We start from the raw sequence: 17,098 nt of genomic DNA on the forward strand, positions 1-17,098 counted from the left end.
GAGTGTATGAGCCTAGCAAAAGACTGACAAGGTTAAACCTGTTCAAAGCTCTTTTTTTCCCCGCTTCGGCTTACAGCGATGCTGCAGCGAGATTCTGTCATAGACAAACCTCTGTGGGATTCCATTCAATACTACTGTACATCTTTAGGTACAAAGCTGCGGGCTGCATTGGCTCCAGGTAACATAAACGCTCCCTTCAAGCCACCGCGTATCTGCCCATGAAAATTCTCTAAAGGGGTTTAAGCATTTACGCAGAAACACTATCAGGCACTGCCGAAAATTCAGCTTACCCTGTTGAATAGGGACTTCAAAGAGAATTGCAAAATACCTTTCCACCGCTACATTTCTCCCCACTCTTTTTCCTCACTCTCTCCATGTGTGTCTTCCTGCTTCTTTTCATTTTATATTTCCAAACACAAGCTGCTGCATGATGTAAAATGTATTATCAGCCATATATTTCCTCTTTAAATGAATAATAACAATAATCTCTGAGTAATTTCTTTTTTATACAGCTCCATTTTAAATAGGGCAAAGCAAGCAAGCTTATATACAGCTGCAGGTAAACAACGCCAAGCAATTATGAACGTGTGGATTAGGCCTCTACTCTATGTTGTGCGATAAGGAGAAACAGCTGCTACTATCCAGGTAACAGCACATATTGACTGTCAATGAAGGATAAACTACTGTGCAGCTGCACATTTACTTCCTTCGCACACACTGCGGCCACACTGCACCCCCCACACACACAGACACGCGGACAGAAACATACAAATAAATCTGAAGCCATACACGCAGACACACATTTCGCACACGCACTATCTGTGCGTAAGAACCGCACAGAATTGAATATAATAAAAGTATAAGCCTATTTACGTAGTGTGGAGCTTTAAATGCAAAACAATATGATGCATAAACCCAGTGTGATTTAATGTAAGAGATAATAAATGGCTTCATAATGAGCAATAAAAATGGTCTTTAAGCAGTTTACTGCTTAGTTCACACTTATAATTAATCTGGGTTCCATGTGTGCATATAAAGTGGATATAAAACTCTGCCTAACTGTGCAAGTTAAGCGGCAAGCAAAAGAGAAAAATTACTGCTGGTAAACATCTGCAACGTGATTCAGCTTTAGCCCCTAGCTTTTTAAAATATACTGCCTTTTTCTCTCACCTGGACCAGCACGGCAAGCTCTCCAAATAATGCATTACAAAAAAATTGCTCCCTAAAATTATTTACGGCGTAACGCACAACAGAAACCATAACATTTATAATGTTTTACAAAGCCATCAAATAAGTGGAGAGGGGATTAATTGCCCCGGGCCGACCTTAAAATAATTATTTTGAGCGGTGCAACTCTAAACTCCAATGAAATTGATACACTTTGATAATTAGATTCTTGGCACTGACCCGCTGAAGTCAATAAAGGTTATTAAGGCCAATTGCTGTCTAAACGCATTACGGGCAGAGTAAACTGTCCGTCGGAGGCCCCTGCTACTTCAGCGCCAATATGATAATCCATTCTCCGTCCTGGGGGTTTCTTCCCTAGCGCCTGTGTCTCCACTCTGCCATACAAAACCAGATTGGATTCGCTTAACCTTTCCAGGACTTTGATCAAATGAGCTCACACAGCAATAACATTTACATTGACCCCTCCACTCTTGCTCCCCCCACACGCACACACACTACCAGCAGTTTTTTTTTCTACCTCCCCCTCTCCCGCATCCCTCATTCTCCAACCCCTCCTCAGCACGTTTGCTCAATAACCTAATCAGCTACTGATGGCGACCAGGCCAGGTTCTGTATGATTGCAGTGCAGCCCTCCTCGGCTGCCCAGATTGTTTCCAAAGACTGCTATTACAGTGAGGGGAGAAAAAGAAATGGTCGCCAAGCGCATCTCGGCTCATAAGCATACACATGCATGCAAAAGCCAGCCTCCATTATAAATCAAAGAAAGCAAATTTTGTGACACAGGGAGGGAAAAAAAGAGAGTGTGTGTGTGTGTGTGTGTATATATATATATATATATATATATATACATATATATATATATATGCACGTACTGTATGTGTTTGACCAAACCATTGAAAAACAGGGACTGACAGGCTGGGTGAACGGTGTAGAGGAAGACATGGCCCCGATACCACTTCCTGTTTTGTACATCTTGAAGTATACAAATGTATTCAACTGAATGGATCCCGCTTTTATTATGAAAGCAGATTAATTTCCTTGATATGTGTTGAAAAGATTTCCATCTACAAGGCTCGTTCTTCTGTCAAATGAGGGAGAAAGTGTGAGAAAGAGAGAAATACAGCAAGGTAGCGGGAGCGAGAGAGAACAAGAGAAAGAAAGAAAGGGAGAGAGAGAGAGAGAGAGAGAGAGAGAGAGAGAGAGAGAGAGAGAGAGAGAGAGAGAGAGAGAGAGAGAGAGAAGACTGAGTGCATTGAAATCTCTTTGCATCCGGTGGCTTTTGAAGTTGTGAGATGAGCAGCCACAGAAGTCAGGAAAGTGACAAATTAGGGAAAAAGCTGTACTGTGCAAGCAGAGCTGCTAAATCAATTAAAGTCATGCCGAGTGCATACATTAACATCAATGGCTCACACATACACGCAAACACACACACACACACGCACACAGGACAGGGAAAAAAGATATGCTCGTGGGCTCGCTGTCGCTTCTCCCCCACAGTGAAAAGAGAAAAGATAAAAAAATACCACACCGGTATTTAAAATATTCTGCATAAAGCCAAGACTCTCTGTCTATTGTCACTCAGATGGAAGCTATTCATTGTTGCTAGTTTAAGGAAATGTCACTATTGTATGATAGCCATGATAGCAGAGTCCTGGGGGAACAGAAGGCTGCGAGCCAGGTCTAAACGGACTTCGGCACCCTGGATCACAGGGGAATGTAAAACCTTTGAGTTAATGCCCTTCTTCCATGCTGCCGAAACAACCTTTTACCCTACGTACAGCCACACCTTCCAACATACACACATAATATAGTTTTGCCGTTCATTCACATAGGCATGCTAGAAGAGGCGGATTCTTTGTTTCTATCAAGGAACCACGTGAATTCATGAGGCACCAAAAAGAGTGGACTTGTTTTGTTTCGGGTCTTTATTTATTTATTTATGTATTTTATCAGAATGTCATTCAAATGGAAGGATGAGCATTTGCATGACAACAGGCTGAGGAGCAGAGAGGGAGCCCCAGGGAGAGACAGTATCCATAAACAGGAGCTAGTCACCCCATATTGCAATATTCTTCATACAGACTAACAAACACATACATAGCCCAGCGCATCCCACGACAGTGTGTGCTAAATATGACAATAAAGAGGGGAAGGCTGGCTGTTTGTATTGCTGTTTTAGCAGGATAAAACAATGCGCTGCTTTATTGCTCAGCACAGTGTATAAAACAATACAGTGTCATTTTATAAACCCTATTTAAAGAGACATATATTTGCTATTCTAAAACACCCATGGTAATATCAAATTTGACAAAAATAATCCTGTATTAATATATACTCTGCAGGCAAGAGAAAAATCTAAGTAAATACATGGTAAACAGCATCTGCACACAGTAGGTCACTTGTATTTCACTAAATTATACTATACTGTCAATTGCCAGCTTCAAAGTGTAAAATATATGCAATAAAGAAATGTGAGGGGAACCCACATAATTTAAATAACTCAAAGTAATTTAGAGAAATGTGTTTTAATCTAACGGCAGAAAAGCCACAGCTTTCAAAACCACCGAAAGGAAAATCTATAAGTCACATCTATAAAGTGCTTTTCATCAGCATATCAGAGGTCGATGCATGTATGTAAATATTGCTGGCAAGAGCAATAATGTTGTCCTTCATCACGATAGTGAATCATTACCTTTATGCATTCACTAGTGTATCATTTTTTGCACGGGTTCAATATGCATTCCTGCAGAAGACATACTTGCTTTTGTGTGATGTGACACTGTGATTAATTCAATTTGGTGCCAAAGTATTTAATCTGTAAAATTAATGTTCTAATAAACTCGTGTTGATGTAATTTGTGATATTTAAAATACCCATGCATTTATTGTTACACATGTATTATTACCTTATTTTAATTATTGCATTTTGTTGATTTAGCTTTTTATATTTTTCTAAAAACAACTGGTTTACTTTTTTTCCCCCCCCGAATTGCATAAGATCTGACATTAAGTTCCAACGACATGGCGGAAATCCATATTTGGTCACACATATTTTTTTTCTAAAATGCATAGTGGACATGGTTCACTTGCCCATTAGAGAGACATGGAGACAGAGGAACAGAGAGGGAGAAAGACCTCACATTTCACTGATGCCCTTTTCTAAACACAGGTCCAAATCACACACTTCATCTGGGCACGGAGGTAAAGCTCTAGATGAGTTTAGCCCCTGTCTACTAACACCCCCACCCACTCTCTGCCAGGCTGTTCAACTGTGTGAGAGAGAGGAGGAAAGAGAGACTATGACTAGAGCTGAGCAGCAGCGGCACTGTTCTCCTCCAGCTCCAGTCTTTATCCCCGCCTGAGCATTAGATGTGATTACTGCTCAGCGCTCGACACTGACAGAGACAGAGAGCTCCCAGAGACAGCAGGAGTGGGTGAGAGACATAAAGAGACAGAGAGTGAGGGAGAGCACAGAGGAAAAGAGGAGCACAGCTCTCTCATTCCCTGCGATGCTGCTACAGTGATACAAGAGTGCCCCCTGCTGCTTCTGGTGTCTGGGTGTTAAACACACACACACACACACACACACACACACACATATACATACATGTGCACGCACTCTTTGAAATCCAGCTACGAGAGTGGGACTGCATAGAACTTGTGGGGGTATACCAAAAGCGAGACCAAGCATATGACTGTGTGGCTTTCCGCGCTGTGTGTCTACAGTGTGAGTATGTCTGCGGCACACAGAGAATTTACAGAACAGAGCTGTGACTAAGGTGACTTAATTATGAGTCTGACATTACTAAGTGATTCCTTTACAGTGGTGTCTAACTAATAGCTACGCACCCACGTTCCGCTCCCATAAAAATTCTGTGAGGCTACGATTAAACACTTGACACATCCTTAATAGTGTGGCGTGGTAAGAAGATAGACAATATACCATGTAATTTTAAACACACCCTCTCTGGTGAGGGGCATTATTGGACAGCAGATCACTTGTGTAGTTTGTGTAAGAAGCACAAGTAGAGGCGTGTTGAGCATTTAGTTGAAAGACTTATTTTGTGTGACAGCCTTACTACACTAGCAAAGAAACTCTTCATATTTTGGATAAATGCTCTCATTTTTATGTATTCCTATATTTTGAGGGTATTACCTATAAAGCAATAGTAGTAGTGTTTTAATATACATTATAACATATTTTTAATATAAGGAAAATACTTAAACTAAACCTACTAACTGTTTTCATCTATGTCCCAGAAAAGAAATATCATGTGTAAAACCTAGAAAGCTAAACTCGCACAAAAAGATTTTATGGTAAACAGCCTACAAACTTAAATTTAGATAGATTTTATTTAACCATCAAAGTCTTAGTAAGTAATCTGTGTGACAATGAGTCGATGCCAAATGCAGTAAAAGTCGGGAAACCAGAGAGCAAAGCTGTCATGTGACTAGCAGTGTGTCCGAGCAGTCTCACCATGGTCTCCATGAGCTTCCAGTCCTTCTCCAGCTGCTCCATCGGTCTGGTCCACCAGCTGCAGAACCGAGCATAACGCTGGCCCTGAAACCAGTACTGCCGCAGCCACTCAAACTCCACCTTCACACACAAATACACGTAAAACAAAAACGTTGTTCAGAGAGACAACTTTCATCTGATATTTACATAGATTATATATGCATTCCTTTCCCTGTTCTTTTCACTAAGTACATCTCTAAGTAGAACACTGACTTTTCTGTTTAGATACATTTACCTGTCAGAGTGTGAAATTATATGAATGCTTTTACAAATACAAAAATAAATTCTTAGTCCCTTGTAAGAAAATTAATTGGACATGATTTTGCACTGGAAGAAAATGACACATTCCCTTGAAATCATACTTGCTAATTCCATCTTTGAATTGTTGCACATTCTGTTTGTCACGAAATAGTTTCAAAGCACGTTCACTCATTTTTGACACGTAGATAAAAAAAACATCCTACCACAAATAGTACAAACATTGGTCATGTCTTTAAGTACAATCACACCCTCAAAACAATTTAGACACAAACAAGCCTACTGTATGTCTGCTCACACACACACACACACACACACACACACACACCCACCATTGAGCACACCTGAAAACTCCGCCCTCTCCTTCCTTTCCTCATTCCCTCCATCCCCTCCTCTCCTGCTCCGTCTGGAGATGACAGTCTTTACTGCCAAGCCGCTCCCCTCTCCTCCACTGGGAGTGTTTTTGTTTCCTGCTCTTTTGAAGTGCTGATTTAATCCTCGCACGGATGCTTCACGTAGCCAGGTGTAGCCTTTCTATTTCCAAGTGTGTCTTTCCGTGTTTGTGTGTTCGTACCTGAACTGTATGCGCATCAGTGCATTTGTGCCCTTGCAAGTATCTGTCTGCATAAATGCGTGAGCGTCTTTGTTAATGCGTATACAATCGCCAACGTAAATGTGAATGTCAAAGATTGCCCCAACTGCCACCAACGTAAATGTGAGACGCTGAGCTTCCCTCCCCCAAAACATTCTACAAAGCATCATCCACTGAAAACAATGCACGCTCCATTTCATGTTGACGTAGACAACTGTACAACACAAAACGTAGTTTCATACAATGGAAACGCATATAAAATAGCACGACGAGAGCCATTGTTCCTTTTCTGAAAAGTAGTTTGTTTATTGTTCTTCTAACAGAGCATTAGGCAAGCAGAGCTCTTTTACAGCTATGAACAGTCATCGAAACAGTTTAAAACACATTTATTCCAGCTGAGCGCTCCCATGAAATAAAACTATAATTTGGGTGATCCAAAATTGTCATCCAACTTTGACAAATTACGTTCATATATATAACTACGCTGCACTGACTAAAAAGTCACGGAGACCCATCTTCAGTTTGAGTTTTATTTTGAGCGACATCCACTGTAACTTTCTCTCTAGCACAAAAGTTTGAACAGGCCTGCAACTGAGCAAAAGACTGTCAGAAAATATAGCATAAAGTTTTGTCTCAAAGTATATTCGCAATTAGAATCAAGAAGTATGAATTATACTTGCACTGCATTGTTAAACCTGCAAGTGTATCACAGACAAAAGCAAGTATAGATTCAGCAAGAACTTTCCTGTCCTGTCTTCACACTTCACAGTGTTGGAATCCATATAACTTCCACAATCCAACATTTATAGTAACTTTATATAAGGATTTACCAGCTGTCGTGAAAAAAGAACGTTGATTATCTTCAATCTTTAGTTCTAATTTTTCACTCTTGAAACTCTTAGATTCAACTAACACTTTAAATTACAAAGCTTCGTAAGAGTCATGTGACCAAGAGTCACATGACTCTTACATTAAACTAACTTTATTAGCAGTAGCAGCATTAACATGGATTATATGTGTCTGAAGGATGTTTCCCTAAACTGAGTTTGTTTTTACAACAACAAAAAAAACTAATAGTTTTGAACTCAAATTAAGTTCCCAATATCCTGAACTCTTCTAATAAGAGCCACTGGAAAGTTTGAACACTGAACTTAAAAGATCCTGCGATTGGTGACATTTTTTAGTGGTTACTGCTCTGCAAAATGAGGCAAGACATCTTCCATACAGTCGCCCAAAAACAAAGGGCAAAAATTATTTACACAAACAACTTGAGAGGATTCTGTCCTGGAAAAAGGCTCTGATCACAGTGGGGATGACATGCAAGGACTGGGGCATGTCAGGGAGAATACACAGCCAGTGGCACTGCTCAGCAGCCTCTCAGTCACTCCATACAACCCACCCTTCAAAGAAATGTCATCCTTTATGGTCCCTTCAACACAATCCAAATCCACTCCCCTTCGATCACTACAGCTCAAACACACAACAAAGCCACACGAGCCAATATCGGACGTCCTTTTCACACAGTCTGTCCATCCTTCTATCTCTCTGATTGTCTGCCTGTCCTTTAGTGAGAAGAAACCAACCTGTGTCTCCACTTTGAGCTGACATGGCAGCCAGTCCCCTGCTGCGCAGGCCAGTGGAAGCCACAAAGCACGCCATCTAAAGCTACTGAGGAGTGCTGGCTATGTGGCATTTGGAGGCTAGCTACCCAGCTGAGAGTTACCAAGTAGGGAACTATGACTAAATGCCACCTATTCAGGTAGACAGATCGAAAGTGTGTGCGAAAGAGAGAGTGGTTGTTAGGCCTAGTTTTTCTATGAGATGGCGTGGGGGAGTGAGAGGGGAGTTAGTGACTCCCCTGAGGCAGTCGCTGTCATCTGTCCAGGTGATGGACACACCAACTACACATTAGCTGCACATTAGTTGACCGGCCTCCCACCATGGCAACTCTGGAGTTAAAGCCAAGTAGCCCCTTTTTTCCCCCCGATTTAATGAGGTACTTTTTTTTTTCCACACCTTCACGGTAGTCCCTGAGCGGGTCCAATCAATTTCTGGGCTGGGCCCTGAGGTGAGAACTGATGAGAGTGTGATCGATCCCACTCTGCCGTCCTCTGTTTACCTTTCCTGATCTCCTCACATATAAGCCTGGTTACCGGTGAGCAACTAGGAACGCAATTTACACTCATCACACATTTGCCAGAGTAGTCGCACACAATCTAGGTTATAACACACAGATTGCTATATATGTTTTACTTTCACCCTACAGGTAGAAAAAAAAAACTTAGGAATGGTCAGGTTTTCTAAAATGACTACTCATAAATTATAGAGGCTTTTTCTCATAACATTCTATCTTCAAGATAGTGTTTGTCACTTCTTTCCTCTCAGACTAAAGATTAAAGAAATAGTCATCTTTGAATCCTAAAATCTGTTCGTGTTAATCGTCTGGTCGCAGCATTTTTGTACAACTTGAAGGCCTGAAAGAGACGATTTGTCCAAGCTGGTAAATCGTAATACAATTGATCATAGAAATTCAGTTTGAAACCTTTGTAAATTTCCAGTTAAGTACGGGGCTTAAATTAACAAACGATTCTATTAATTGACATTTTACACACCGTCCCAAATATTTTGAAAGCAGGGTTTTAAACGAATAAATGATATACTCAAAAAATAAAACAAAATCTAAAGCCTAAATCATGGCATTGCAAAATTCAGAAATGGTCAAAAATGTTGCCTTTTATGGATAGATTTATTTCATCAATGTAGTATTTTTTTAATAAAACCAAAGCACAGAGAAATTAAATAACCCATTAAATCAACCAATACGATGAATAATTAGAAACAATGTTAACAAGCAGTAAAGGTAATGCAAGTAAAAATAACAGCAGAGATAAAAAGTACAAACCACAATAAACTGATCTGTTACAAAAAATAATTTGAGTACTTATTAATAAGATTACTTTGACATTCTCATTGTAAGCCCTTTTAAGAAAGCCATTTCAAAGCAAAGCCAACACTGAAGCAGCCTGTGGAGACATTTTGGCCATGAAAACAGAACATCAGAAGGTCACACACAACTACTTCCGTACAGTTCACTTTCTGCCAAAGCTTGTGGGAACCTCCCCACCCCCCATCAATATTTACTGTGGGGGAACTAGCATCATTAGAGGGGGTCCCTCAGGGCACTCTGTCACACACCCACCTGGGAAGTGACACAGTGGCTTTAAATGAGACAAGACATTTGCGTCTGGGATTAGCATTTCAAAGCCAAACCTGCACATGGGGAAGGTGCGGTGATGCTGTGTTAGCCTACCTCCGCCACCTAAAACAGGAGGTGAGATTAAAAGGAGACAGTGAGAGGGACCAAACACACAGGTGGGAAATTTTTCTTTATTTCCATCTCTGTCTCCATTCAATTTTTACTTCAATTAGCTATCCCGACTGACCCCCAAATGCTGACAGCGATGGCAGATGCTCTACTTCATCTTCGTCAAACCGGGCCCACACCCTGTGACAAATGTCAACCTCCACCTCCTTGCACCACATTGCACAATATCCCTGGAATGTCAGCCAGTGCTAGCTTGCTGTTTAGCACTTTTTAAGGAAAGGCCCATAAGGCACAGCTCAGGTCAGGCTGCCTGCGTGTCTCAGGCTTGTTCACTCCTCAGTCGCCCATGTCAAACACGACCTGCGCAATATGCACCCACCAAGAGCCAAACTGGGCCGCGATCATAAATAACTCCACCAACAATACATCATTTAAGTGGGTGTTCTGCTCTCGTGGGCAACTCCAAACAAATGGCCACATCGATCATTGAGAATGCCAGGTAGGGTAGGCTTGAGCCCCCGAGAGTACCCCTCCTTACTTAAATACTCACACACACACCTGCTCTTTTATAAATTGTGCACTGTTTTCCTGAATAAACCAATGTTTAGTAATCCTGTGCCACAAGCAAGAAACTAGCAGTTGCTAACTCAACTAGCACAGCAGTTCTCCCAAACCAGACAGCGCTATTGTTTGGCTCTGCTGAATAATTAATATTGTCTACAACCTTTAAACAACCTTACGTCAGACTCATCTGTCATGGTATCCTGCTAAGGGGTCTGGGTGCTAGTGTCAGCTTGGATGTGAACTTTGGGCCAAAGGGTGTAAAAGAGGGAGAGGTGAAGTGATATATTAACTGCTGGCCTGCAGCAAGTGAACACAGTATGCTGGTGGCTCTGCAGCACAGCCACTCGTGTTCCTCTTTTTTGACCTCCCTCTATCCCTCCATATCCCAAGCCAGCATCACTCATTGTTCTGTATAAAAAGGGGTTAAGGAGTGGAGAGGGGCCTGACTCCATCTTTTAGAAAAACATATGGAGAGGCTATTGCTGTACAATCCATCACAGGCCAGGACAAATGAAAACAACCTGGATTTCATATTGCAACCATTTCCCTGAGCAGAGACAACAAGGTACGTAGAAGTTGGTAAGCTGGCAAGCGTCCATCCTGCCATGTACAGATGTTTAACCTGCTATCAGATTACTTCCAGTATGGTACACAAGTCTCATAATGCAGATAAAATAGAATCAACCAGAATCCACCAGGATTAAAATGTTTAAAAAAGGTTTAAAGCACACGATTTTCCTCTTTGTCATATTTGCTTTTCATTTCAGATTTTAAGAGTTTTTGTTGGAATGTGTTTTGTCGTTTTTGTTGTCATGTTTTTGACATCATTTGGCTCATTGGGAGACTGACATGGAAAGATATAACACACTGATACCGTAAAGTTACGTAGGGTGATTGTCCCATCAAAGAACACAAGGTCAAAGGGCTTCATTAAATGTATGTTCACCAGACTCTATCCACAGGTGCACAAGTCTATACAATGCAAAAGCAAAATAAATAAATAAGCAAACTGTTATTAATCATGGATAATGGTTTCATTGTATTTCCACAATACTTTCTGTGATACTGTCTTGAAAAATCCTGTCATATTTGCAGATGGTTCTTAATTGTTTTTTGTGACCAGATGGAACAATTCAGATTGTGCTAGGAGGGCCATGAACTCTTAAAAAAAGTAAAGGAATAGTCTTTAAAACTTAAGACTGGAATCCTATTGTCTAAACTCTTGGCACATATTCACATTAAGTAGTCTCAGAAGGCCCTAAAAGTGAAGTCAGATTTATAAAACTGATTCAGATGTGGTGCATACAGCTCATCTACGCTAGCTTAAAAATGCTAGTAAAACTACATGTAAAAAACGCAAATAAAATCAAAGAATGGTCCAATGTGCATAACACACATATCACAGACACACGTGTACATACATATGCACATTCATGTGAACACACACCACCGTCTCCCCACCTCATTGTGAATCTCCTCACAGTCCTGTAGCGTTGCCGGCAGCAGAGCCACAAGCCTATGGGATCCTGTGTCGGGGTCAGTGTGCAGGTTGGACAGGGCCTCCTGGCAACGTGACTGGATGTAGGTCAGGGTTCCACTGGAACACTGATCGGAACAACACAGACTGTGTTACAAACAGAGCGTAACTGCAGTGCTTGTGAGAAATTTAATACATTTAACCTAGGTGCATGCCTAGAAAATATGCATATACTGGTCAAACTACCCAACTAATAAGCTGTCTACTTGCTAATATTAAAACCACAGACAGAACAGGTAAACTATTTGCAATGTTCTGTTCTGTTGGGAAAATTCATAAGGACACTGCTTCTAAATGAAGCACCTACAGAGAGTTGCAGAACAAGTACACATCCCAATGCCAAGGGCATTTTCTAATGGCATGCAGCCTCCCCCAGCTTGACAATTTGCCCTAGCTGGATTGCTCAACAACTTGAGAAACATCAGTAAGAACCCAAGGCATTCGTATGACCTAAAAACTGATCACATCCTAATACAAGTAAGTCCATGGGCTTCGCTGGAACATGCACATTCCATGACCCCAACCTATAAAACCCAAAGGATATCCTATGGGCATCCTGGGCCAAGGAAAACCTGTTCCCTAGATGTTGGTTCTCTAATGGGCAATAGGTGCTTTGACAGCACGAGTAGGACCTACACAATGTCAGGCAGGTGGTTTAACATGCTAACATACTAGCCTAACATCTCTGTGGAATCAGAGGAAATTAACATTATTTTATGTATGTTCACCACCTCATCCTGCACGACTGCATCACTATTTGCAGAAGAATTTCTGTTTAAAAAGGCTTTGGCTGGACTGTAAGTAGTTCTTGTGAATTTCTCTTTAATGTTAATTTCTGCACATGTAGACAGATTTGAAACAGACAGTAAGAGATTTGTTATTTTTGCCACAGTTTTAATCACAGTTAATCGCCTTGCTATCACAAACAGATTGCATGTAACGTGAACCCATTCACTCGCAAAGTGATGACAGACTGATAGCAGACGGAGTATTGCCAATTTATCAGTCATGACACACAAAAGTTGCCTGGAAGATGGTAACTTATTGCAAGCGATCACAGACCTGGTCCCTGTCTTTGAAGCAAACACTTAAATGGCAAAAAAACCTGCAAGTTCACTGAATACTGTAACTATAATTCCTATCACGCCACATTCACCGTTTTCACTACTGTGGCTGTAACAGAAGGTTGCTGGCTGTTTCAAAGACAGTGTTGTACCGAAGACCATTTGCTTTCAAAGTAATATTGATCTACTTGAAATGTTTTAATTGCAGTAAACAATCTGTGTTTTCTGTTTTGCCTTCTACTTTTCCAAGTTTCCACCCCAATCAGGACTGCAGCAAACAACAAAGAATTGCATAAAGGTTTTTGGTGCAGCATGGCATCTTTGAGACCAATTTCAACTAGTAACTACTAGCAACCACTCACTAACCAACCAGGGAAGGCACATTTTTCCTTAGCAGTCTGATGATTTTTTTTTAAAACATTTTGTAGTATATTTGGATATACTGCAGTGGCTTTACTTACATCGCCAAACCCTGCAGGGAAAGACCGTTCGTTTTTCTGTTTTATTTCTCAGTAAAAGGGTCGTAAGAGGACAACAAAGTTCTTCAGCATACAATGTTGAATATTATTTACTTATTAACTTTTTACAGAGTCTTTCAATAAAACAGCATAGCAGCATTCCTTATTAATTCCAAAGGAGGCTGTCGGTAGACCATACAGCATTTTACGAAGCGATTCAGAACAGAGTTTAATCTGTTGTCTGACTTCTCACCTCAGCCACTCTGTGTGTGGAGCTGAAGCGTGCAGTGTCTCCAGCTAGGACACAGTGCTGGTGGGTACTGTTCAGGTCATCTGGTAAATACAGTTAAGAGAAAACTATCAAAACACAACGACATTACCAATGAGAGTTATCAAAAGAGCAGCGAAGAGTAAACAAGAGCTCACACCAGAACTGAATGTTCATCCCATACTGATGTTGTGTTTTTTAATAATTAAAATAAAGAGTAGAAAGGAGCATAAAAGGAAAAGATTATGACAGAAAACACAGGAAAGAAGGAGAGTGAAGAAACATGACAACTACATCATCTTATACTCTCAGACAGATTGCGCTTGGTCCAGTACCGACGAATCAAATAGAGTGAGCAGCATTGTAGTATAATTTTAATTACCAAACAAAACCAGATCGAGCTCAATCTGTCAAGATGGAAGAGCCATACCAACAAACATTTGTCCAATATCACACAAGCTTTACAAAGAGGCCTTACTGCTGTTTCTTGTGTATCCCTCCATGTGTTTCTTTGTGTGTATAGATGTTTCTCAGCTCTGCCATTATTTGCCTCATAACAATAATTAATTTAGCCATGACAGAGCTGTCATTCACAGCACATGTGCATATTTACACCCGCCTTGAGCAAGAGTACACCGGCTAATGCCTGTGATTTGAAAGTCAAACAGCCAAATGCTTTGGGAGGAAGATATTATTGTTTGGTGGGAGAAAAAAAAAAGATGGTGACAAACAAAACAACTTGCCGGTGTTTTCTTCACCCTGATGAGATTGTGAAGGATTAGGTCTCTGGGCAGAATTACTCTGCGTCTTTAAAACTGTTTATATCCAATAACAAATTATCTCCATCAATCTGCTCTTTTCTTGGCGCGTCTGATGCGTCAGTGGGATCAGGAGGGAGTAGAGGCAAACTCAATAACTGTAATAAATATTTATCTTTCTTTCAACCCCTGTGCCTGCTGCCACTTGTCCTCCTTTTCCAGGAAGCAGGCTTTTAAATATATTGGGTCAAGTCTTTTCTCCAGTCCCCCTGTGCATTGGGAGCTGGAAATCAGATTATTGAACAGGCCCGGTGTCAAGACTTGCATTGTTCTTTTTTAACCACTGAAATTCCATTTGGGTGGAAATGATGGTGATTCAATTTGCCTCCAGCAGCTCAGACATTAGCAGTTCAAAGGGGCCAGCCGCCGACAAATGGTGCTGAAAATACATTACGGTGTCTGTGGTTATACACCATTGTAGTTTTCTTTTAATACCACAAAACTACTTATCATACGGTGTATGTCACCAAAACACTGGTACAATATATCTTAACACTTGGTTTAACACTGGCCACTCTGCCTGTGTGTACACGAGTGGGCTTGACATGGTGAGGTGAAACATCCAGTTTTTTATTCGTACGTGTCGGTTGCCACCCAAAAAAAAAAAAAAAAAAATCATGAAAAACTTAAGATTCAGTGACAAAATATAGAGTTTGTGTGTGTGTTGCATGTCTTACAAGACTTGTTTGTCTCGCGATTGGTTTAGTTTTAGGATTTTAGTATGTAAAAATAATGTTGTGCAGGAAAACTTCTGAGTATTTTAGGACACAAAATTGTGTACTGTATATAAAACAAATCTTTTCTATTGAAGAACGAAATAATTTTAAGTTTGTTTGGGTTTTTTTCTCCATATGGCTGTGTTTGTGCATTGTGCCAAGCATTTAAATCAGGTAGGCCGACAAAGCCACAGACTGCCGAGGACTCTGTGAGCTGCTATCGTCGTGCAGCAGTTGGCCTCTCAAGGGCGTACTCACCAAGTGGAGCATAAATCCCCACTGATCCGCGACAGTCAAGTCCCATTAGAATGGTCTGCACAACAGCCCATCACTCTATTATAATAGCTGGCCTGAAACTGACTGTTCTATTGTAAATCTTATCCAGCTAAAAGAGGTCGGCTTCAAGCCCTGTCAGACTGAATATTAGGTACAGACATCGTTGCTCTCAGATGAAAACATAGCATCTTCAAAGAGTCAATGTCAGGAATTCATTAAAACCTTCCTATTGCTTACTTTTTAGTGGTCCATTTGAAAAGACTGACGATGTTCTAAAATTACATTGATACAGTAGACAGGTAATCTGATTGAACTTTAAACTGGAAAATCAGACACATGTGGTACACATGTGCGTGCAGCTATAGAAAACACCTTGCTATTATCAAGGTAGTGGCAAACAGTTACTACACTTTACCACTGACACTATGAATAACTAGTTTATAAAACACCTGTTTTAGAAACAGTTGTTTTATAAAGATGTGAAGGGGCAGATAGAGTAAAAACTAGATTTTTATTTTATTTATATAAAAGCAATCCACAACAGTTGTCATTGCCCTTAGAGCAAGTATTTGTGAAAGTGAGAAGAAAAAAAAACTCGCTTTTAATAGGAAGCAAACTCAGACTCAGGGAGGAATGCCATCTGCCTTGACCAGTTTGGAGAAAATATTTTACAGTGCTTTTTCTTTTTCCTTTTTTACCCCCACTATAGAATTGTGAAATTGGAGGCCTAAAGGCTTACGAACAACAATATTATTATCAAAGCATGCTGTTTTTAAAAAAAACAAAAAACCAAAACATAAAAGTAAGAGCTGCTTTACTTCGTTTGTAATTAGTTGTAAATCTGATTTGTGACATATCTGCAGTACATAAGTAAGTTATTTATACCACCTTGTTCTGCGGGTGTAAAGAGATGGTAATCTTTCAATTAAAAAAGAAAGTCTCTCCAGACATTTGGTGAAGTATTAAAAAAAAAAATAGAAAAGAGTGAATAACAGCGTCTAAATACCTGTATTTATTTGATGTAAATGTTGAGCATAGTGTTGTAGTCAAGTATGTTCTGATGTATATCAGTTAAAATATTTATTTTCTCTACTCTTAGTTCCAAACTACATGAATTAGTCACTTATTTAAAATACACAAAGTACGGTAATACATCATGCAGATGAAATAAGGACCACCTTAAAACTGTACCTTTATATACTTAAGAAAGCAAAGTGCCTCTATAAAATAATAAATCCGCCATTTTATAAGGGCCGCTAACTTCTTGTCCAGCTGAACACAAGCTCTGTTGTGATGTGATGTGGATAAATGTCCTTGCGCTCAGAAAATATGAGAAAGCTTGGAAAGACCCGTGGGACCAAAAAGAGGAGGGTGGAGGTGTCTGCTGCAGCCAAAAGCATTAAGCTATGATTTACACCCCTGTGGCTTGCTGTCTGTTCTCCCCATAGAGACATAGTCAGGAATGGGTCACAGGACTTCAAAAAATAACATTTGGGTTTCTTAACCTCTCTAATGCACA

General features: G+C 40.4%; 1 protein-coding gene across 4 annotated transcripts in view; it reads right to left on the bottom strand.

The window, feature by feature from the left end:
- Nucleotides 1–17,098, bottom strand: part of fto (FTO alpha-ketoglutarate dependent dioxygenase) — a 114,262-nt gene that overhangs the window by 72,360 nt on the left and 24,804 nt on the right. For all 4 annotated transcript variants that reach the window (XM_080299962.1, XM_026173569.2, XM_080299963.1 and 1 more), the window contains exons 5-7: nucleotides 13,755–13,834; nucleotides 11,904–12,047; nucleotides 5,665–5,784 (exon numbers count right to left, since the gene is read on the bottom strand). In XM_080299962.1, coding sequence (XP_080156088.1) covers nucleotides 5,665–5,784; nucleotides 11,904–12,047; nucleotides 13,755–13,834 — 344 coding nt within the window. The remainder of the gene's footprint in view (nucleotides 1–5,664; nucleotides 5,785–11,903; nucleotides 12,048–13,754; nucleotides 13,835–17,098) is intronic.

The sequence above is a fragment of the Astatotilapia calliptera genome, chromosome 1 (assembly GCF_964374335.1).
Source record: "Astatotilapia calliptera chromosome 1, fAstCal68.1, whole genome shotgun sequence".
NCBI lineage: Eukaryota > Metazoa > Chordata > Actinopteri > Cichliformes > Cichlidae > Astatotilapia > Astatotilapia calliptera.